The sequence below is a fragment of the Nyctereutes procyonoides genome, unplaced genomic scaffold (genome assembly GCF_905146905.1).
Source record: "Nyctereutes procyonoides isolate TBG_1078 unplaced genomic scaffold, NYPRO_anot_genome, whole genome shotgun sequence".
Lineage (NCBI taxonomy): Eukaryota > Metazoa > Chordata > Mammalia > Carnivora > Canidae > Nyctereutes > Nyctereutes procyonoides.
The window spans coordinates 1,794,455-1,818,126 of NW_026575033.1; the positions used below are offsets into that span (position 1 = coordinate 1,794,455).

At 37.9% G+C, this 23,672-nt stretch overlaps 1 protein-coding gene across 10 annotated transcripts in view; it reads right to left on the minus strand.

Moving 5' to 3' along the window:
- Nucleotides 1-7,438: 7,438 nt before the first annotated feature.
- ZMYM5 (zinc finger MYM-type containing 5) overlaps nt 7,439-23,672 on the minus strand; it is a 37,774-nt gene continuing 21,540 nt past the window's right edge. For 5 of the 10 annotated variants that reach the window (XM_055317284.1, XM_055317282.1, XM_055317283.1 and 2 more), the window contains 4 exons: nt 22,413-22,698; nt 21,705-21,864; nt 20,122-20,334; nt 7,439-8,811 (listed from right to left, as the gene is read on the minus strand). In XM_055317284.1, coding sequence (XP_055173259.1) covers nt 8,059-8,811; nt 20,122-20,334; nt 21,705-21,864; nt 22,413-22,698 — 1,412 coding nt within the window. In that variant the 3' untranslated portion in view covers nt 7,439-8,058. Of the gene's footprint in view, nt 8,812-20,121; nt 20,335-21,704; nt 21,865-22,412; nt 22,699-23,672 lie in introns of those variants that run through there. The other 5 variants (XM_055317287.1, XM_055317288.1, XM_055317289.1 and 2 more) reach the window with 5 other exon arrangements.

Below are 23,672 nucleotides of genomic sequence, written 5' to 3' on the forward strand. Positions count from 1 at the left end.
TGCACCACCCAGGGATCCCATGTGAGTGTGATGTAAGTGAAACAAAATTCTTTTTTTTTTTTTAACCACCGGATCCGGGATCCCTGGGTGGCGCAGCGGTTTGGCGCTTGCCTTTGGCCCAGGGCGCGATCCTGGAGACCCAGGATCGAATCCCACGTCAGGCTCCCGGTGCATGGAGTCTGCTTCTCCCTCTGCCTGTGTCTCTGCCTCTCTCTCTCTATCTCTCTGTGACTATCATAAATAAATAAAAATTAAAAAAAAAAGATTTAACCACTGGATCCACAACAGAATGTTTTCTGAGGTCTATCAAAGAACTACTAGTTCCCCAATTCTAAGGGTTCAACACTTTTGCAAGTGTGTGCAACCCCTACTCAGTCATGAGGAATCAGTGGACATGAAGCCTGCTGACAAATCAATACTGTACTTCAACACATCTACTCCCATTATTCAAGTTGTTTCCCATAGCAGCTATCCCTTGGGTGTCTCCATGGGTAGGAATCATGTGTTCTAAGTCCTAGATCTTTATCATTAGTCATGGGCATCAGGTTGATGGGCCACTGACTGTGATCTCCATTTCTTTTTTTATTCTTAAATAGGTCCCCCATTTAGGGGCACCTGGCTGGGTCCCAGGTTAGATGTAGAACTTAATTAAAAATAAGATAAGGGGTGCCTGGGTGGCTCAGTTAGTTAAACGTCTGCCTTCAGCTCAGGTCATGATCCCAGAGTCCTGGGATCAAACTCCACATCTAGCTCCCTGTTCAGTGGGGAGACTGCTTCTCCCTCTCCCTGCCTGCCACTCCGCCTGCTTGTACTCTCATATGCACATGCATGTGTTTTCTGTGTCAAATAAATAAAATCTTTAAAATAAATAAAATAAATAAGGGGTACCTGGGTGGCTCAGTCTTGTTAAGCATCTAACTCTTGATTTCAGCTCAGGCTGTGGTCTAGTGATCATGGGATCCAGCCCTGCATCAGGATCTGTGGAATCTGCCTGTCCCTTTCCATCTGCTCCTCCCCCAGTGCGATCTTTCTTCTCTTAAAATCTTAAAGTCTTCCATTTCACTTTTTCTGTTAAGGCACTATTTTAAGGCACTATATGTTGTGTTTATTCATCCTTCTATTCCCTCTTGGTCTTTATTTTTGACATTTTTATTTCTAATTTTTTCTTGACACCTGTGCCTTCATTTTTGAATTTTTCTAAGGCCAATCAAATTATGAATCATTTTATTTTTTTCTTTTTTGAATCTTGTTTTGAAGTAGTATGTTGCAGTCTTGATGTTTTCTGAGCATATCTTTCTTTTTTTCCTTTTTTTTTTTTTTAAAGATTTTATTTATTTATTCATAGACAGAGAGAGGCAGAGATACAGGCAGAGGGAGAAGCAGGCTCCATGCAGGGAGCCCGACGTGGGACTCGATCCTGGGTCTCCAGGATCACACCCCAGGCTGCAGGCGGCGCCAAACCACTGCGCCATCGGGGCTGCCCTGAGCATATCTTTCTAGCGTATTTTTATTATCCTTTGGATTTCTTATTCTTTTTTTCTTATAACTTGGTTGGGGTTTGGCCTTGATATTTCTGTTGCTTTTTTGTATGTTTAATTTAGTTGCCCTGAATTATTAGGAAGTGTATTTCAAGGTAGCTTTTGTACTTCAAAGAGCTCTTTCATCTGTTGTCTTTGTGTAGTGTTTAAAAGCTATGTCAACCTGCTTTCTGAGGATTACCTGACTCTGTTCCCATTTTACATGTTTATCAGGACCTCTTTGCTTGTTCCTAATCTGCTTAAATTTTTATTTCCTTGTGTGGGGCCTTGTCCTTGAAGGGACCCCTGTTTAGTTTTAGGAATTTGTAGGGTCTTCCTACAGACTCCTTACACTCATCAGTTACTGAATTAGGAAAACACCTTCCAGTTTCAGTTCTTGGATTGGCCTGCTGTACCTTTCAGTGAATACTTGTTGGCTCTCTTGGGGTTGGTTCTTCTCTTCTCAAGGGGTATATTCTTCTATACCCCTTGCTTTGCTTTTCCTCATTTAAAAGGTTGAAACCAATTTGTCAGAAAACTCATTTATTGTAGTAAAAATGTTTTTTTAATGGGTTTTCGGTTTTTCTATTTGCTTTTTTACTGGTGATTAGGAATAATCCAAAAATTACGCTGCCAGTGCTGCTATCTCTTTGTTTTCAATTCTGAAGGAAGGCCAATTTGCTGGTCTGTTTTTAATTTTTATGCTTACTACATTTTGAGTCCTAAGAAATGTGTATTCTGAGGTCATGAAAATATTTTCCTGTGTTTTCTTACAGAAGTTTTGTTGTTTTTCTTTTCATATTTAAGTCTGCAATCAATGTTGAATACATTTTTGTGTATGGTGTGGATAGAGGAGTTTACTTTTTCATATGGCTGTCCAAATCATCTAGCACCATTTATTGACAAAACTATCAATCATCCTCTCTTCACTAAACTGCAGTAATACCATTCCTGTAAAGATGAACCAGGTGTTTATGTATGTGTAGTTTGGTTTCTGGGCTCTCTATTCCACTCTACTTAATGGATCTATTTGTTATCCTTTCCACAAAATCAGACTTAACTAGTTTTACAATATATATTGATAGGGCAGGGTAGGTAGATCCTCCACAAATTTGTCTCAAGAATGTGTTGGCTAACTTTTTTTGAGATTTTAAGAAATTGCCACACTCCATGTGGAGCGTGAATTTACAACCCCAAGATCAAGAGTCACATGCTTTACCGTCCAAGCCAGCCAGGCACCCCTGTTTGGCTATTATTCTAAGACTTTATATTTCCTATAAATATTAGACTCAGTTTGTCTCCACCAAACACAAGAAGAAACAGATTTTGACTTCAGTATTGGGAGACCTGACATATTTTATGTTAATATCAAGTCTTCCAATCTAGAAAAAGTTATTCTTGTTTTCTTCAATGTTTTATAGGCTACTGTAGAGTTTATACGTCTGTTTTACTATATTATTTCCATGTACTTGATTTTTTGATGCTATTGTAAACAGCACTTAACTTCATTTTCTAATTGTTTATTGTTAATATATAGAACTACAATTAACTTTTAAATTAAAAAAATTTTTTTTCAACTAAGCTCTACACCCAACATGGGGCTTGAACTCACAACGCTGAAATCACATGCTCCACTGATTCAGCTAGCCAGGCACCCCAGAAATACAATTTTAAAAATATATTGGCATTACAATTAACTTGTTAAATTCTCTTAATAATTTTAATAGTTTGCCATAGATGCTTTTAGTTTTTCTCCAGAGACAGGAATGTCAAATGCAAATTAATTTTATTCTCCCTTGCCAATCTTTACCTGCCTTATTAAACTGACTAGAACTTCAAGCAACATTGAGTAGAAGCAGTAACTGTAATTTTTGTCTTGTACTAAAACTCAGAGAAAAGTGTTATCTCACTATTAAGATAATTGTAGGTTTTTTTGAGGTTCCCCCTTTCCTAATGTTTTCCTCTATTCTTAGTTTGAGTTTTTATTATGAATGGTTATTGAGTTTTATCAAAAGCTTTTTTTCCTATCAAGATGGCTTCTATTGCTTTTGTGTGGTAAATTGTATCAACCAACTTCAAGTGTTAGACTAGCCTTTTGGGCAGCCCGGGTGGCTCAGCGGTTTAGCGCTGCCTTCAGCCCGCGGCATGATCCTGGAGACCTGGGATCGAGTCCTATGTCGGGCTCCCTGCATGGAGCCTGCTTCTCCCTCTGCCTCTGTCTCTCTTTCTCTGTCTCTCTCACAAATAAATAAAGAAAATATTTAAAAAATAAAAAAAATAAACTAGCCTTTTATTTCTGAAATAACCCTACTTAGTTATGATGTATCATTCCTTTTATTACTGGGGTCCATTTTTAATATTTTGGTTAGTATTTTAGTATGAAAGAGATGGCCTGTAATTTTTTTTTTCTTGTATTAGTCTTGTCAGGTTTTGTTGTCAAGGTATTTCTGGCCTTGTAAAACAAGTTGGGAAATACCCTTTTCTTTCTATTCTCTGGGATCATATATTTTTAAGATTGGTATTATTTCTTCCTTAAAGAAGATTTCACCAGAGAAAGAATCTGAGCCTAGCTTTTTTTGTGGAAAGGCTTGTAATTGGGGATCCCTGGGTGGCGTAGCGGTTTGGCGCCTGCCTTTGACCCAGGGAGCGATCCTGGAGACCTGGGATTGAATCCTACTTCGGGCTCCCCGGTGCATGGAGCCTGCTTCTCCCTCTGCCTATGTCTCTGCCTCTCTCTCTCTCTGTCTGTGTGACTATCATAAAAAAAAAAAAAAAAAAAGTTTTGTAATTTCAGTCAATTTCTTTAATAGAGACAGGGCTATTGAGATGTTCTTCTTGGGAAAGGTTTCTTTTTTTTATTTAAGTAGCTTCACTGGGTGTGATGTACAGTTTTAATTCATGACCCTGAGATCAAGACCCAAACCTAACTTGAGTTGGACACTCAACAGACTGAGCTACCCAGGTGCTCCTCCTGGGACAGATTTAAGAAGTTGTGTTTTTCAAAGGATGTGCATACTACATCAAGTCTGTCAAATTCTTTGATGTAAGTTATTCATAACCTTTTTTTAATGTCCATAGGATCTCTGTGAGTTTTTTGAAGTAATCTTCAGATCCAAAATGGGGCTCAAATCACCACCCTGAGATCAAGAGTCACATGCCCTACCGACTGAGCCAGCCAGTAATACCTTCAGTGGTTCTTGATACTGATTATTTTTGTTCTTTAAAATCAGTTTTACTAGGGGATTATTAATTTGTAAGCAAATGACTTATGAAAGTCTTTTTTAAGTCAGCTTAAAACAAGGGACTTGAACTCACAATCCTGAGATCAAAATTTGCATGCTCTATGGAGCCAGCCAAGTACCCCATGAAAGTCTTTTTAACATCTAAATGTGTGTTAGTCCAATTTCCGAGGCTTTAAGTTTTCCTTGCTTTATATATCTGTAGAAGCAAACTGGATTAACTGCTCTTCATTCTAGATCTGACTTCATAATCATGTACTCTCCACATTTAAAATCACTATTGCCTTAAAAAAAAAAAATCACAAGCTTCTGAAAACCATGTCCTCAGTATTACACCATTATTTTCCTAAACTAACATTATCAAAAACAAAGATTTAGGTAATTGCCTTAGATTTTTCTTTTAGCTATAGCTAAATTCTCAAAATCTTTGATCTTTTTAAAGATTTTATTTATTCGTGAAAGACAGAGAGCACTGAGCACATGAACAGAGGAGGGGCAGAGGGAGAGGGAGAAGCAGGCTCTCCGCTGAGCAGGGAGCCTGACTTGGGACTTGATCCCAGGATCCTGGGATCATGATCTGAGTGGAAGGCACATGCCTAACCAACGACTGAGCCACCCAGCACCCCTGACTCCCAAATTCGTAATCTCATCCTAACACAGTCACACTTTATAATTCAAAATTAGGGCAGGCCAGGTGGCTCAGTGGTTTAGCGCTGCCTTCAGCCCAGGGTCTGATCCTGGAGACCTGGGATCGAGTCCCATGTCAGGCTCCCGCATGGAGCCTGCTTCTCCCTCTGCCTGTGTCTCTGCCTCTTTCTCTCTCTCTCTCGCTCTTTGTGAATAAAAAAAAAAAAATGGCACTATTCTACTACAGTTTTGTACTTCATGTTGTTTTTGTCTACAACCTCTCCTTCCCTATTATCTGCCATTCATGATTACAGCTACTTACTTATGATGTGCCAAGGAGCTGGGAGTTTTAAACTGAAAGCAATGGGGAACTTCAACGCTTTGAAACATGAGTGACATGACCTAAAATGATAAAGCATTACTCTTTCTACAGAACTTGATTGAGCTCTTTACTTCACTTATTCACTTTTGCATCCCATGTAAGCAAATTGTAACTTGTACATATAAAAAATTTATGAGTTTTACTCATCCTATGTGAAATGAGAAAACCAGTAAATTCCCATTTCTTAAGACTGTTATTCTGAATTGTCCTGAGTATTTTTTTATATTGAATCAGTGGTAGAGGTTTCCTAATGCCTTTTCTCAATGAAAATTAAAAAGATGAAAACAAACCATAGGTACAGTCCAGATCAATAACAAATCCTTTAACTAAGGAAGGAGATGATTAGCAAAACTGGACATGTTTTCTTCCTTCCTTCTATAGTAAGAACAGTTTTACAATTAAAAAGAAAATTTGATAATGGGGAAAAAATTATTCCCCTGCATAGAGATATTTATTTATTTATTTATTTATTTATTTATTTATTTATTTATGATAGTCACAGAGAGAGAGAGAGGCAGAGACACAGGCAGAGGGAGAAGCAGGCTCCATGCACCGGGAGCCTGACGTGGGATTCGATCCCGGGTCTCCAGGATCGCGCCCTGGGCCAAAGGCAGGCGCCAAACCGCTGCGCCACCCAGGGATCCCGAGATATTTATTTTTATAACGTTCTGAGTTTGTTTTTTTCCCTCGACATTTCATTATGAAAAATTTCACATACCAAAAAGTAGAATGAGATTTACAATAAACACGGATAAACCTAGCATCTACATCTTTTGAATTTTTCACATTTAATTCATAACTACATGAAAAGCTTATGGTGCCTTATAGGTGTGCAGTATGTTGAAGATACAAAAGAATTTAAAGGAGAAGGGATCCCTGGGTGGCGCACCGGTTTGGCGCCTGCCTTTGGCCCAGGGCGCGATCCTGGAGACCCGGGATCGAATCCCACATCGGGCTCCCGGTGCATGGAGCCTGCTTCTCCCTCTGCCTGTGTCTCTGCCCCTCTCTCTCTCTCTCTGTGACTATCATAAATAAATAAAAAAAAAAAAAAAAAAAGAATTTAAAGAAGACTTAATTTTGTTATCTCAATGGATAAATTTGATATTTTTAGCAAATTATCCTTAAGTAGCCACTGGCTGATTTCATTTCTTTATTCAAGATACCACTGACACAAGCGCTATCTAATATAATGTCATTCAATTAACTGTTAAATTTAATGAGATAATGGGCACATTGATCATTTGGAAAGGAACTTCAAAGCCTGTGTTACACTCACTAGAGCATCCTCTCAGGCCTCCAAGAGTAAACTGGATTTTTGGAAACATCCCAAAGCTTCATTCAGATCCAACTCTGAGTCCAGTTGTCAAAAAACCAAAATGGTTATAAATCAACGAGAATGGTTTTCTTAGGTATTCTAAAAATAATTTTATGCACTAGCATCACTGACATAATATAAAAGTACTCCTAGTGTCACCCCACCAAAAAGAACGCAACCTTTTCTGCTCTAGTTGTTGCTCATATGCCATTTTGTTTCACAGCTTTGAGACAAAACCCAAGTATATGTTAAGAATTTACTATATTATGTTGGTATTTGAAATCATATACAAAGGGAGGATTACTACATAAAAAGTGATGAGAATACCAATCATTTAAAAATGAGAGATCCTTGATTTTCTTTTATTTCTCAAATTTCAAGCACGCAGTCTCCTTTACAGGAAAAAGAAATTGCCACAATACCTAAAGGTTGACTTAATATATTTTTAATATTTCTTATATTTGTATTAACATAAAAATAGGTATACACTCTTTATTTTTATAGTTCTCACACAAGAGCTAAAACATTTATAAATTAAGATCAATAAAATGCAAATCACTTTAATATAAAAAATAATGCTATTTCACTCAAATAATAAAACAATGTTTTATCTAAAAGAAATAAATCACAGGTATTTGGTTTAATAGCAAAAAGCTGCAGTTTCAGATTCCATTCTACTCTCAAACTGTTTCTGAATGTTTTTACTTTAATAATGACATGAATATTCACATAGTATCTTATTCAAACTAGTACTGATAAAGACTTTCGCTCCCTCTTTCAAAGTAATCAGAAGAGAAAGTTAACCAAACATGTCAACTGTTAGCTCTCAAAAGCCAATTTTAAAAGGTGTGGAAAAAATAATAATTGCCTTTATTGGGACGCCTCAGTGGCTCAGCAGATGAGTGTCTGCCTTCGGCCCTGGTTGTGATCTTTTTTTAATAAATATAAGATCCTGTTATGTCTAGAACCACATGTATATTACATGTACAATAGCAGCACACCATCATTTTTCTCATTCTCATGTAATCCATGTTCTGCAGCTTCCATAGTTTTATTTTTTCTCAAATCAGATTTTAATTTTGAATACTTAACACTATTATTGATATGCATTTCACTTTCCTCATGTTTACTAAGAATATGTGATAAATGCTGCCAATCTTTGCACCCATTCTCATTCTTCAGTTGATTTTTTCCTTCCCCAAAGAGTTTGCAATACAAACAAAACACAGAATCTTTTGAAGTCGAATAAAGTAACCAAGATCTAGTGGTTTTATCACCATTTGGAAGAATTCGTGTGTAGTAAGTTTCTGAAAACTTCCTCCCTGTATTGTCTTTTGGAAAGTTAAAATTTCTTACTTGAGGTGGATCATTTTCAACAAGAATGTCTCGTTGTTTAGTATTCAAAATTCGGGGCCATTTACCTGGGTCTGTAGAAAGTACAACTGATATAATGGAGTCTTCTGATTTTTTCTCTTCCAGTTGCTCTTGAAATTTATCAGCTTTGGTTAACACAGAAGAAGGTAAAGTTACATCCTGTTTGATCAGTAAGGTATCTGTACATTCTGCCAAAACCTGTAGCTCTGAAGTCTTTTCTTTTTGTTCTGGTAGTCCCCCTTTTTTTTCTAAAAGAGTATTCAATGGTCCATATAATTTTCTTTCATTTTCTTCTCTAACAGCATTCCTTTTTCTGTTTTCTGATGCTGACAAATTTTTTGATTTTGTTTCCATCATCTGGGGAGAAAGACATTACAATATTTATCTTAGAACTGTTACAAAGAAGGGCAACTAGGTGGCTCGTCAGTTAAGCGCCTGCCTTTGGCTAAGGTCATGATCCCAGCATCCTAGGATCAAGCCCCAAGTCCGGCTCCCTGCTCCTTAGGGAGCTTGCTTCTCCCTCTCCCTCTGCCCTATCCTTTCACCACTTGTGCTCTCACTCTCTCTCTGAAATAAATAAATAAAATCTAAATTTAAAAAAAATTGTTAAAAGGATCAATGTATATACAAATGCCCAATAAACATGTGAAAAGCTGATCATCTGTCATCAAAGAAATACAAATCTGGGATGCCTGGATGGCTCAGTGAGCAACTGCCTTTGGCTCAGGTCCTGATCCCCGTGTCCTGGGATCAAGTCCCATGTCAGTCTCCTTGCAGGTAGCCCATTTCTCCTTCTGCCTATGTCTCTATGTCTCTGTCTCTCTCATGAATAAATAAATAGAATCTTAAAAAAAAAAAATCAAAACCACCACATGCCACTTCACACCCACTATTATGGCTATATAATGACTAGTCTTGGCAAAAATGTGGAAAAATCGAAACTTTCCTAAGGTGCTAATGCAGATCTAGAATGATACAGGTGCCTTGGAAAACAGCCTGGCAATACCATACGAACCACCAATATCATAATGAAAATATATGACTATACAGATCTGTAAAAAGTGTTCACAGCAACGTATTCATAATATAATAGTCAAAATGTAAAAATAACCCAAATGTCCATTACTCATGGATAAATACAAAATGTGGGGGGAAAATGTGAGTGTTATCCATACAACAGAATATTATTTGGCAATAATAACAAGTGAAGTTATATGCTACAAAATGGATAAGCCTTGAAAACAGTATGATGTGTAAAAACCAAGTATCACATATGATTCCATTTAATTGAGACACAGAACTGATTTTAGAGTCAACAAAATAAAATTTAAAAAATTTCAGAATAACAAACATATAGTACACAATCTGAATGGCATCCTATTGGCTGTGATATCTTTGTATATAGCACAATTCCAAAGCTGCATTTGATAATGTTTAAAAAACTAAGAACTTTTGGACCCCTGGGTGGCTCAGTCAATTAAGTGTCCAACTCTTTGATTTTGGCTCAGGTTGTGATCTTAAGGTTGTGAGATCACATTGGGCTTAGTACTCAGTGCAGAGTCTGCTTGAGATTCTCTCTCTCTTGGTCCCTCCCCCTACTTGCTCTTTTTTTTCTCTAAACTAAGTAAATCTTTAAAAACAAAATAAAACAGAACAAAACCCCAAACCCCACTCCCAAAAACCCCAACTAAAAGCTTCGTTTTGATTTAACCCTAAAAGCAACATTGGCAGCACTGAATTAAAAAAGCAGGAGCAACATAATCAAATTCGTATTTAGAAACATTGCTCTGATTGTATTATAGATTTCTAACTCTAAGGAAGACCAAGGGTACAGAAACACTCAGGAGCTGTAGTAGTTTAGTTCTGGCAAGACATGATGGTGGCTACATCTAAGATTGTAGGAGTAGAGATAGGATATAGTTGACCTATCTGAATTATTGGTAACTGAATGGCTCTGGATGCTAAGGTAAGGAAGAAGAAGGAGTAAAGACTGACCCTAAGTTTCTGTCTGGGCATCTACCTGAATGGTAGGATCACTTAATTGATATAGGAAGCAGAATGAAAGCAAATTTGGAGTTTCAGTTTTAGAGAAGTATCTGACGTATTTGTGGAAAATTCAAATGGAGATTACAAATGGATTAGTCTGAAATTTAAAAAATTAGTATCTATACACAAAGGAAAAATTCAAAAACACCAAATAAAAAAAGGGAAAAAGAAAATATATCTATAGATATATTTTGGAAGTTTATAAAAATCTATTAATTAAAACTTTGAGACTGGATGAAACCGTATTGAAAGAATATATAAAAAAGCCAACAGAAGGCCAACAACTATAGTGATTTGTGTTTCATTTTTTGTGTGTGTGTTTTATTTTTTTAAGAATGCTATTTATTTTTTTTGAGAGAGAGAGGGAGAGAATGAGAGAGAACATGAGCAGGGAGGCTGATATGGGGCTTGATCCCAAGACCCTGGGACCATGACCTGAGCCAAAGGCAGACGCTTAACTGACTGAGTCACCCAGGCATCTCCAGTTAGTGTTATTTTTCTCTATAACCAAACCCAAGCATTGGTCTTGTTTCTCCTTCCTCAAGTTTCCCAGTAATGAATAGGTATTCAACTTGTTATAGTCATAATTTTCAATGGATGGGCCATGTCCCAACTGTATGACCTTGGACAAGTTACCTAACCACTGAAGCTTCAATTTCCTTGGCAATAAAATGAGAGACTGTTTACATGATTAAATGCAAAAATACATGTAAAATTGTATCTGCCACTATAGTAAACTCATGTTAGCTATTATTGGCATAAACTTTAAGAAAGAGACCTGTGATTATTTGACAATCACCTAATACAATCTAATAGCAAAGAACTAATAAGAGGACAAAGGTGGCTGATTCAAAGGGTCATGGGTTTTCTGCTTTATAGTCTAGGTTCCAAGATTAAACTGGTTGTATCTTTCCCTGTGTCTTCAGGCACTCTTTCCAGGAACATTCATCTGAGATTCTCTGAAAATGAAGTTCAAAAATACTCTAATACAGTACTACATCTCTCACAACCAACATTTTTACTGATGACCTGGGTGAAAACTGAAGCTAAAAGGCAGGTGAGATTGCCACCAATTAACTAAAGCCCCTTAAAAAACAGGAGGAGGGGATCCCTGGGTGGCTTAGCGGTTTAGAGCCTGCCTTCAGCCCAGGGTGCAATCCTGGAGTCCCGGGATCGAGTCCCACGTCAGGCTCCCTGCATGGAGCCTGCTTCTACCTCTGCCTGTGTCTCTGCCTCTCTCTCTCTGTCTATCATGAATTAAAAAAAAAAAAAAAAATCTTAAAAAAAAAAAACCAGGAGGAAAAAAATACTAGAAAGAAAATATCATAATAAAAAAAAAAGGGGGGGATCCCTGGGTGGCGCAGCGGTTTAGCGCCTGCCTTTGGCCCAGGGCGCGATCCTGGAGACCCGGGATTGAATCCCACGTTGGGCTCCCGGTGCATGGAGCCTGCTTCTCCCACTGCCTGTGTCTCTGCCTCTCTCTCTCTCTCTCTCTGTGACTATCATAATAAATAAATAAATAAATAAATAAATAAATAAATAAATAAATAAATAAATAAATAAATGAAAATATCACTATAAGAAGAAGAACACTATATTTATTAACAGAAACTCATTTCATTCTCAGAAGTGTCCCAGTTAGATGGTTAAATCAATCCACATGTAAGGCTACTTATTCTGAAGATTACTAAATTGAATCAGATATAGATCCTGGGCTCAAGGAACCTATAGCTCCTTAAGGGAGATAAGGCACACAGATAATTAAATATTCATGTCAGATGCAATTGAGCAAAATGAGGTTTTACATACGAGGTCAAATTGAGCTATGTGAGTCTGGATAAGACACTTTTTCCGAACTTCAACATCTTTAACATATTGTAAGGGTTTTACTTAATCAAAATTGAACATATATTTAGTATAAGGCAACTAGTTATACCTGGTTAATTAAAACAGAGTGCTACCTTACTACTTTTTCCCATTTTTCCTTTCCCAGAAGTTAATCACTTTCAACATCATTAGCTGATTCATTTGGTGTTTATGTTCAAATATCAAAGTAACAAGTTTGTATCACTATTTACTGGTTTTACTCCCAGTTTTAGGCATCACAAATTGGCTTTTCAATGAGGAAGATGGAAATTTAGTTTTCCTCCATTTTACTGTATTTACCATGCAAACCAATCAGCCACCTAGTTATCCTCGGTTGTAGATTTCTCAACTTTGGCGCTACTGATATCTTGGGCCAGATAATTTGTTATGAGGGACAGTCCTGTGTATTGCAGGATGTTTAGCAGCATCCCTGGCCCCTAACGAGTAGATGCCAATAGCACTACCCCAGCTATGATAATGAAAAATGTTTGGAAGTTGTTGCCAAATGTTCATAGGGAAGAAAATGACCTCTGGTTAGGTCACTGGGTAAAACCAAGATTCAGTCATTGCATTTTACAATTGTATATGCTATTCTTAGATAAACTACTATACTAATTCAAGAAAATCTGGGTAAACAGTTGCTGCTGATTTTGAGTATGTGTATTTTCTCGTTTTTACTTCCTTTGGTGTTCACTTGGAGTAAAAAGTAGGTACTCTATGTACAAGGTTCATGCTCTTCAGATGATATGCATTACATTCGTCTAAAGTTCATGAGCTCACTGTCTTTTACTTAGCAAAAACTCATGGTCTAAGGAAATACAAGTAAGTCATCCACTAAAAAAAAAAAAAAGGCTTATAAAAAATATTGGTTTATTACCAAATCAGAAGTTCATTGTTGTTTTTGCCATATACAATTTTGAAAAGATAACAAACCTATGCTAAGTCTTTTTCCCCTAATTTTAAACTGCTCATCATTCTCTTCTATAAGCCACATCCAACAGTTATGGGCCAACAAGCACATGAAAAAATGTTCCACATCACTTGTCATCAGAGAAATACAAATCAAAACCACGATAAGATACCACTTTGCACCAGTCAGAATGGCTAAAATTAACAAGACAGGAAACAGATGTTGGCGGAGGATGTGGAGAAAGGGGAACCTCTTACACTGTTGGTAGAAATGCAAGCTGGTGCACCCACTCTGGAGAATAGTATGGAGGTTCCTCAAGAAGTTTAAAAGTAGAGCTACCCTATGACCCAGCAATTGCACTACTGGGTATTTACCCCAAAGATACAGATGCTGTGAAATGAAGGGGCACCTGTACCCCAATGTTCATAACAGCCATGTCCACAATAGCCAAACTGTGGAAGGAGCCATGATGTCCTTCAACAGGTGAATGCATAAAGATGTGGTTTATATACACAATGGAATATTACTCAGCCATCAGAAAGGATGAATACCTACCATTTACATCAACATGGATGGAACTACAGGATATTACGCTGAGTGAAATAAGTCAATTAGAGATGGACAATCATCTTATGGTTTCACTAATATGTGGGATATAAGAAATAGTGAAAGAGACTGTAAGAGAAGGAGGGGAAATTGAGTGGGAAAAATTAAAGAGGGAGACCAATCATGAGAGACTCCTAACTCTGGGACAAAACAAAGGTTGCAGGAAGGGGAGGAGGACAAGGGGATGGCATAGCTACGTGACAGGCATTAAGGAGAGCACATTATGAAATGAGCACTGGATGTTACACTATATGTTGGAAATTTATTTTATGTCAAAAAAATACTAAAATATAAAACCGTGGAAGAATAAAAACAAATGAGATGGTATATACAAAGAAAATAAAAATAACATAAATAAGCCTTTCTTTTAAAAACTTAAAAGGTGAGGTACCTACGTGGCTCAGTTGGTTAAATGTCTGCCTTCTGCTCAGGTCATGATCCCAGGGTCCTGGGATCAAGCCCTGCACAGGACTCTCTGTTCAGTAGGGAGTGTGTTCTCCCTTTCCCTCTGCCCCCACCCTGTGCACACATATTCTCTTTCATGTCTGTATCAAATAAAGAAATAAAACTTAAAAAAAATTAAAGACTTAAAAGTTAATTATAGGCACCTATTGTCTCTTCTGTTTTTTTCTTTTTATAAGATTTTTAAATTTATTTATTCATGAGACACACAGATAGAGAGGCAGAGACATCAGAGACATTGGCAGAGGGAGAAGTAGGCTCCGTGCAGTGACTCTGATGCGGGACTTGATCCCGGGACCCCGGGATCACGCCTTGAGCCAGTGGCAGATGCTCAATTGCTGAGCCACCCAGGCATCCCTCTTCTACTGTTTAAAAAGCCTTGCACACCTCAGGGTTACTTCTCCCTGACACTAACCAGTTAAATCCTTATCCAGTGAAATAGGTTTTACATTCATGATCCATATTGAATAAATTTTTATGTATGGGGAAGAAATGGGGTCAAGGTGCATTTATTTCCATATAACCAAAACTCATCCTAGCATTGCTTTTTAAAAAGATCTTACCTTTCCCATCAAAATGATTTTGGTACCAAGTGACGGAAGATAGTGGAGTAGGAGGGTTCACTTTATTCCACAGACACAAGAGAACAGAGAACAGCTATATCTACACTAACTTAAATGACCTATAAAGACTGGTAGAATAGACCTTCCATGGCTAAACACTGAGAGAAGTCCACATCGAAAAGAGATGCACTTGGGAACCAAACACCCAGTATAATTAACCACAATCAGGAGGGACATAGCAAGCATGGAGAAGAGAGGCTCAGATCCCACACAGGGCACCCTAGGCACTGGGGATCTGTCCTGGGAAGATGAGTTGCTGTAACATATGGCTTTGAAAATCAGAGCTCAACTTGAGAAGTTTTTTTTTTTTTTTAGAAGATATATTTATTCATGAGAGACACACAGAGAGAGGCAGAGACACGGGCAGAGAGATAAGCAGGTTCTATGCATGGAGCCCAACGTGGGACTCAATCCTGGAATCCCAGGATCACGCCCTAAGCCAAAGGCAGATGCTCAACCACTGAGCCACCCAGGTGCCCCAGGTTTAGAAGCTTTTTTTTTTTTTTAAGATTTTATTTATTTATGAGAGACAGAGAGAGAGAGAGAGAGAGAGAGGCAGAGACACAGGCAGAGGGAGAAGCAGGCTCCATGCAGGAAGCCTGATGTGGGACTGGATGCCGGGAGACATGGCAGTGCTAAACCGCTGAGGCACCCAGGCCGCCCAGAAGCTTTAAAAATCAGTAGCACTTAGTTGAACCACTATAGGATTAGGCCCCTTTCCTTGCACCCCTCCCTTTCCTCCTACAGTCAGCTGAGAAAGGGGAGGGGACTTTAGTAGTCTTTGTGATAGGGCTTACCAGCTCTGTTCCCTCCTCCCCATTGCACCTTCTTGGGGTATTTGGGGCCACCAGGTAAGGGCCACCATACCCTGATCCTGACCCCCTATATTCCTGCCATGTTATGTCTGGCTCATTTCTGCCTGAATAAAGTAATGCCTCTGCCTTTAAAAAAAAAAAAAAATTAGTGGGGCTCAATTCTGAGAGCTATAAAAATCAGTAGGCTTAACTCTGGGATAGCTGGAAAGTGACAGGAAATTGAGTCTTCACCCTTAAAGGGCCAGCATGCTACATAACATGACCTGAGAGACAGAAGAAAAGTAGCAGTTTAAAAACCATCTGAAGTACACATGAAAATTTACTGACTTGTCTTATTAGAAGGTGTGCCAGAGGGGCAGGGATTTGCAGATTACTCTAAGAAGAGTGCTGGTGGGTACCATTCCTTCTCATCCTAGCCTAGATAACTGGTCACTTGGAAGAGTCACCACAAACACTCTCCATCTACCTTGCTAGCACTGTGTGCTTGCCCCATCCAACCAGGCAGCCTCAGCTGGAACTGGCACCACTCTAAAACGATTGCTACCTGGAAAAAGGGGGCGGGGGAGAATAAGCCCGTACACCATGCCTGCAGTTCTTGTGCTGGGAACCTGACCTGGCTGCTTGCTGAGGGTGCAAAACCTGCTCTTTGATGTACCTATAGCTGTGACAGAAAAGCTAACAGTAGACTGCTGACAGCCACCCTGCCCACCAAAGAGACCATGACAGCAGCCTACAGCAGTCATGACATCATGACAGGTTCTTCAACAGCACTGGGAGCAAACCCTGTGCAGCGCACCCACAGGAAACAGAGTGATTATAGGTGGCTGGGCTGAAGGCAGTCATGGCTCAGTCACAACAGGAGGGAACACACAACCCACATCCAGAGCACCTGGTTCTGGTAACCAAAAAGATCATGTGAAGGACTCTTCTACATAAGGCCACTGTTTTCAAGATCAGGAGATGTAGTTGACCTTCCTAATACATAGAAACAAATACAGAAAATTAGACAAGACAGAGAAATATAACACAAATGAAAGAACAGGACAGAATTACAATAAAAAAGCTAAATGAAATGGAGATAAGCAATATGCCTGATGAAAAATTTAAAGTGATGGTCATTAAGATACTCAGTAGACTTGAGGAAAGAGTGGATGAATTCATAAGATCTTCAACAAAGAAAGAAAATACAAAAATGAACCAATCGGAGCTGAAGAATTCAGTAAATGAAATAGAGAGTATCAACAGCAGATTAAAGGAAGGAGAAGAACAGATCAGGAATCTGGAAGTGTAATGCCAATCATTCAAGATAAACAGCAAAAAGAAAAAAAGAATAAAAAATGAGAATAGATTAAGGAAACTGCAACATCATTAAGCATAACATTTATAGTACAAGGATTAAAGAAAGAAACTAATTTCAAGAAACAACAGCTGAAAACATCCCTAATCTGGCAAGCAAACAGGTCTAGGAAGCAGAGAGAGAGCCCTTAACAAGATAAACCCAAGAAGGTCCACACCTAGACACATAATAACCAAATGGCAAAAAGTAATAAATACAGAACTTTTATAGCAGCAAAACAGTTACAAACAAGGGAAGCCCCAAAGGCAATCAGCTGATTTTTCAGCAGAAATTCTGCAGGTCAAAAGAAAGTGGCATGATACATTCAAAGATACATGATACATTCAAAGCTGAAAGAAGAAATCTATAACCAAGCCCAGCAAGATTATCACTCAGAATAGGAAAAATAGTTTCCCAAACAAAAGTTAAAGGAGTTCATCATCACTAAGCCAGCCTTACAAGAAGTGTTAAACGGAATTTTCTCTTATTTTAAAGATTTGAGAGAGAGTGTGAGTGAACACCTGTGGGGGGTTGAGGGAGGCAGGGGAGAAGACAGGGAGAGAATGAGAGAGGGGAAGCAGACTCCTGGTCGAGCACAGAGCCCAACATTGGGCTCAATCCCAGGACCCTGAGATCATGACCTGAGCTGAAGGCATATGCTTAACCGACTGAGCCACCCAGGCACCCTATAAGAAATGTTAAAGGGAATTCTTTAACTGAAAAGGCCATCAATCGAAAAAACTTTTTTTTTTTAAAGATTTTATTTACTTATTCATGAGAGACAAAGAGAGACAGAGGCAGAGACAAAGGCAGAGGGAGAAGCAGTCTCCATGCAGGGAGCCTGATGTGGGACTTGATCCCAGGACTCCAGGATCACGGCCTGGGCCAAAGGCAAGCACTAAACCGCTGAGCCACCCAGACGTCCCTCGAAGAAAATTATGAAAAGAAGAAATTTCACAGGTAAAAGCAAATACATAGTAAAGGTAGTGGATTAATCACTTATGAAGCCAGTATGGAGGTTAAAACAAAAAAAGTAGTAAAATCTATTAAATCTACAAAAATTAGTCTAGGAATAGACAAAATAAAAGGATGTAATTAAAATGACATCATATACATAAAATGTGGAAAGTGTACTAAAGATGTAGGGTCTTCAGAATATGTTCAAAATAAAGCGACCATCAACTTAACAGAGACTGCTATACACATAAGATGCTATATATGAACCCAATGGTAACCACAAATCAAAAACCTGTCATACACAAAATCAAAGAGAAAGGAATCCAAGCATAACATTAAAGAAATCCATCAAACCGCAAGAGAGGGACATAACAATTGTAAATATCTATGTACAAAATATAGAAACATCTAAATACATAGAGCAAACATTAACAGATATAAAAGAAAAATTGGTAGTAATAGAGGGGACGTTAACACCTCACTTGTATCAATGGATAAATCATCTAGACTGCATATCTACATGAAAACTGTAGCTTTGAATGACATATTAGTTAGACCAGATGGACTAAACAGGTATATATAGAATATTCCTCCCAAACCAGCAGAATTCACATTCTTTTCAAGTGCACATGGGAACACGACAGATGACGTGTTAGGCCACAAAGTCTCAATAAATTTAAGACTGAAATCATATCAAGTATCTCTGATAACAACAGTATGAAACTACAAATCAATTATAAGAAAAAAAATGAAAAAAAACAAACATACACAGGCTAAAAAACAGGCTAACTAAACAATGAATGGGTCAATGAAGAAATGAGAGAAAATAAAAAATACATGGAGACAAATGAAAATGAAATAGTCCAAAATCTTTGGGACTCAGCAAAAAGCCGTTCTAAGAGGGAAGTTTATAGTACTTGAAAAAGCAAAACAAATCTCAAATCTAACCATATACCTAAAAGAGTTAGCAAAAAGTCCAAAGCTAGTAGAAAGAAGAAAATAACAGAGTAAAAATAAATTTAAATAGATTTTAAAAAATAGAAAAGACCATTTGAAAAGATAAAACAGAATAACTGATAAAGCATTAGCCACTCATCAAGAAAAAAAGAATACTCAAAATCAGAAATGTAGAAGAAATAATGACATTTCAGAAACACAAGAGATTATATTAGAGTATTATGAAAAATTATATGCCAAAACCTGGACAACCTAGAAGAAACGGGTAAATTCCTAGAAACATATAATCTTACTGGAAGAAATAGAAAAAAAAAATTTTTTTAAACCCAGGAGCACAAGTTTGTTTGTTTTTTTTTTTTTTAAGTTTATTTATTTATTCATGAAAGACAGAGAGAGAGAGAGACAGAGACATAGGCAGAGGGAGAAGCAGGCTCCATGAAGGGAGCCTGATGTGGGACTCAAATCCTGGATCCCGGGATCAGGCCGAGCCAAAGGCAGACGCTCAACTGCTGAGCCACAACAGGCGTCCCAGAAATAGAAAATTTGAATAAATGAATTACTAGTAATTAAATTGAATCAGTAATCAAAAAATTCTCAACAATCTAAAGTCAGGACTGGCTTCACAGGTGAATTCTACCAAACATTTAAGAAAAGTTAATACCGGGGATCCCTGGGTGGCGCAGCAGTCTGGCGCCTGCCTTTGGCCCAGGGCGCGATCCTGGAGACCCGGGATCGAGTCCCACATCGGGCTCCCGGTGCATGGAGCCTGCTTCTCCCTCTGCCTGTGTCTCTGCCTCTCTCTCTCTCTCTCTCTCTCTCTGTGACTATCATAAATAAAAAAAAAAAATCTCTTTAAAAAAAAAAAAAAAGAAAAGAAAAGTTAATACCTATTCTTCTCAAACTACTCTAAAAAATTGAATAGGAAGGAAAACTGGCTTAGAATAATCAATTGATTTCAATACTCACTTGAGATGGGACAGCTCAATGATAGCTTGACAAAAAAGATTCTAAGATAAATCTCGTTAATGTAAGCTGACAAGGAGAAGCCACTATATACTTGATCATTTAAAATGCATTGAAAAGAATTACCTGTTTATATTCATTAACACAACCTTGGCAGCAAAATCTTGTCTGCTGACCTTCAACGATCAGGACATTGTTTCCAGCACTTTTACTGGGCAAGTACTCTCCACATTGTTCACAGCAATTCATTATTAAACCATTGGCCAGCCTGTACTTATTGAAGCACTGGTTACTGCACAGTTTATGTATTACATTATTAACGCTGACTTCATGGCGAATCTAAAAGAAAAGCCAGAATTTATTACATAAATGAGTCAGATTAGCACAGTTAACAGTAAGATACCTGTTTCTTTTTTTTTTTTTTTTTTAATTTTTATTTATTTATGACAGTCACACAGATAGAGAGAGAGAGGTAGAGACACAGGCAGAGGGAGAAGCAGGCTCCATGCACCGGGAGCCCGACGTGGGATTCGATCCCGGGTCTCCAGGATCGCGCCCCGGGCCAAAGGCAGGCGCCAAACCGCTGCGCCACCCAGGGATCCCAAGATACCTGTTTCTTAAAAAACAAAACAAATCAACTTCTAGTAATTTCTCAATGGAAGAAATATTCAGGGAAAAGGCTAAAAAGCACATTTTGTTATTCTTTCATTTTTATCACGGATTCCTTTGTAAAATCATCCTTTGATTTTATAAAAGAGAAAAAGTAAGATTCATAGAAAAAGCTATAAAAACAGTATTTACTTCCCCAGAGACACTTAAAGAACTAGAAGAAATGAACTGTTTTAGAAGACTTTGATATAGGGATGCCTGGGTGGCTCAGTGGTTGAGCATATGCCTTTGGCTTGGGGTCTGATCCCGGGATTCCAGGACTGGGTCCCACATCAGGCTTCTTACATGGAGCCTGCTTCTTCCTCTACATGTGTCTCTGCCTCTTTCTGTCTCTCATGAGTAAATAAATAAAATCTTAAAAAAAAAAAAAAGACTTTGATATCTGCTTAAAAGAAATAGATTGGGAATTTCTGGATTATAAACATCATTGCCCTAGAAAATTCATGAGAGGGACTAAAAGAATCAATACTATCGTACTCAGGATGGTGTCTCTATATACATAATTAAGGTAGTTCTTGCTTTCCTCAGTTCTGTGGTAATGGAGATTAAATTGTGTCAATTTGCAAGGCTCTGGGAAACACCAAATTCAGTTACCAAAGACTGTGTTATGTGAAGACTGTATGAATGTTTTGTCTTTCAGCAACTGGAAAGGTGGTATACCACCTAAGAAATGTGAAGTTACCAACATACTTACACTCCACTTGTTCTACATATTCTTGTACCAGGATTGGTTGTACTCTTCATGTCCTGAACCTACACTTTTATTTAGAGTGGCTAATAACAAAATTCACCACAGAACTATTGTTTTGTTTAGGAGTATATCCAATTCCATGGAAATTGCCATGTACTTTCCATAACATGCAAATGGGAAATTTATTCCTAAGAGGGTTAGTTCTATCATATCCTTATTCTTTTCTTTAACTTTATCGTGTAGATCCAGGACAGGTGTATTATGTAGATGGCAGAGCATATAATAACACTTCAGCTAGAATTATCCCTGTTCATCTAGATAATAACTGAAATAAGATAAAAATTCACACCTCTGTTAGTTTACTACAGATCATGCATCTTGATTTATTAACTTTTTTTCTAAGATTCTGGTTGTCTTCATAGGGAGACAAAGACGTACTACTACAAAATTCTTGGGAGGATTCTCTTGACTCAACTTGAACAGCAGAAGCCTTTTTTGTAGGTACATCTCTGAAACAAGGGACACACACAAGAATGTTGCATTTTAATAAAAGTCAAATATATGAACAATAAACAGTATTTTTCACTTTTTCTAATTTAATCCTAGGAATCAACTATAATTTTTGGATCTAACAAACCCACTTTTTGGTTTCATTGTCAAGAGTTCCTTCTTTACTAATATGGCAAGAGATGATTTGGAGGTAAAAACATTTTGTAGCATAAGACCCCTGTCACAGGTTATTATGACTTTTTGAAGCATTCAAAAATGTGGCAGCAATTTTATAGAACTAAGGTAAAAGTTGGGGAGGGATGAAGCAAGCGGCAGGGAGAGGATTAATTAATTCCTATACCTGCACTCCATTTTCCTGTGAAGAATAAGGACAGTACAAATGAACCCACAGCTGATACACCCATAGGAAAATTCAAGCTCAAAAACCTTCAAGATACCTCTGCAATAATTGTATCCATTAATTTATGCAGCTCTCCAATTACGTTCAACACACATCTATACTGCTAGTATTCAACTACATGAAGTCATGTTAAAAAGTACAGCTTACTTTTTACTTATTATGTTGCGTTTCTTTGAAGTGCGCTTATGAGAGAAGGAAGAAAGGCAGGTGGTAGAACAAAAGAGGTGAACTGATCCTTTTCGTTGATAAGCTGTCTGTCCTTTCTGTAAAGGCTTTTTGCAATGTGCACAAGTAATTTTAGCTGGTTTTGTAAGTTGCTGTTGGACTGAAGACTGGAAAATCTGTTTAGGAAGGGAGGCCACTGGTGATAAAAAATCTACACCTGGCTGTTTCTGATTACGGGGAAATGATGCTGACTGGGAGATCCAAGAATCTTAAAAATAAAACACACAGAAGAAAAGTCATGGAATAATTCAAAATTCACATCCAAAAAATATTTTAAATTTTCATGTTGCTTAACTTTAAGAGGATGAGGCAGCCCTGTAATCAAGTGGTTAAGACCAGGCAGCTCTGTTGCACAATCCCAGAGGAATTCTCCACTTTGTATTCTTTTTTTCTTTTTTGGAGAATCTTAAGCAGGCTCTAGGCCCACTGTGGAGCCTGACAGGCAGGCTCTATCTCACAACCTTGAGATTATAACCTGAGCTGAAATCAAGACTTGGATGTTTAACTGACTAAGCCACCCAGGTGCCCCTCCACTACTGTGCCAAAAATATAAATAGTGGCCCTTGAATCAGGCAATGTGGTAATCATCATCACTTAAGTCAGAGACCCCAGGTTCAAAAATGCATCTTCTATGCTTACTTTAAGATCATGCAAAATATATTAAATTGTGTTTTGTTGGTTTTCTCAGCTACAAACTGGTAACGATACCTAACTCATTGGAATGTTACAAAGACTAAATGAGATAATGCATATAGTAAAGCACTATGTTTGGTACATAGGGCACTTGCAAAAAAATATTAACCACTTTTTCTTCTTGAAGAGGAAAGTATTAAAACATAAAATAAAGCAGCTATGCAAAACAGAGATAACTATATCAGAACTCTGGGATCATGATCTGAGCTGAAGGCAGACACTTAATGAACTGAGCCACCCAGGTACTCCCTGCTCCAAATACTTTTTAAGGCAACTCATTCTACAATTCCTTCCCAGTCTTCTAAATATTATTCCATAATCATTAATATAGATGATGGGTTACTCTGGAAAGACTCAGCCTTCCTAACTTCACATAGGGACTCCTCCATCATATATTATTGTTAGCTTCAAAATGGTAAAATATGATGTATAGGTAAAACAATGTTTCTCAAACTTTAACATGCAAGAGATCACATGGGAATCTTGTTT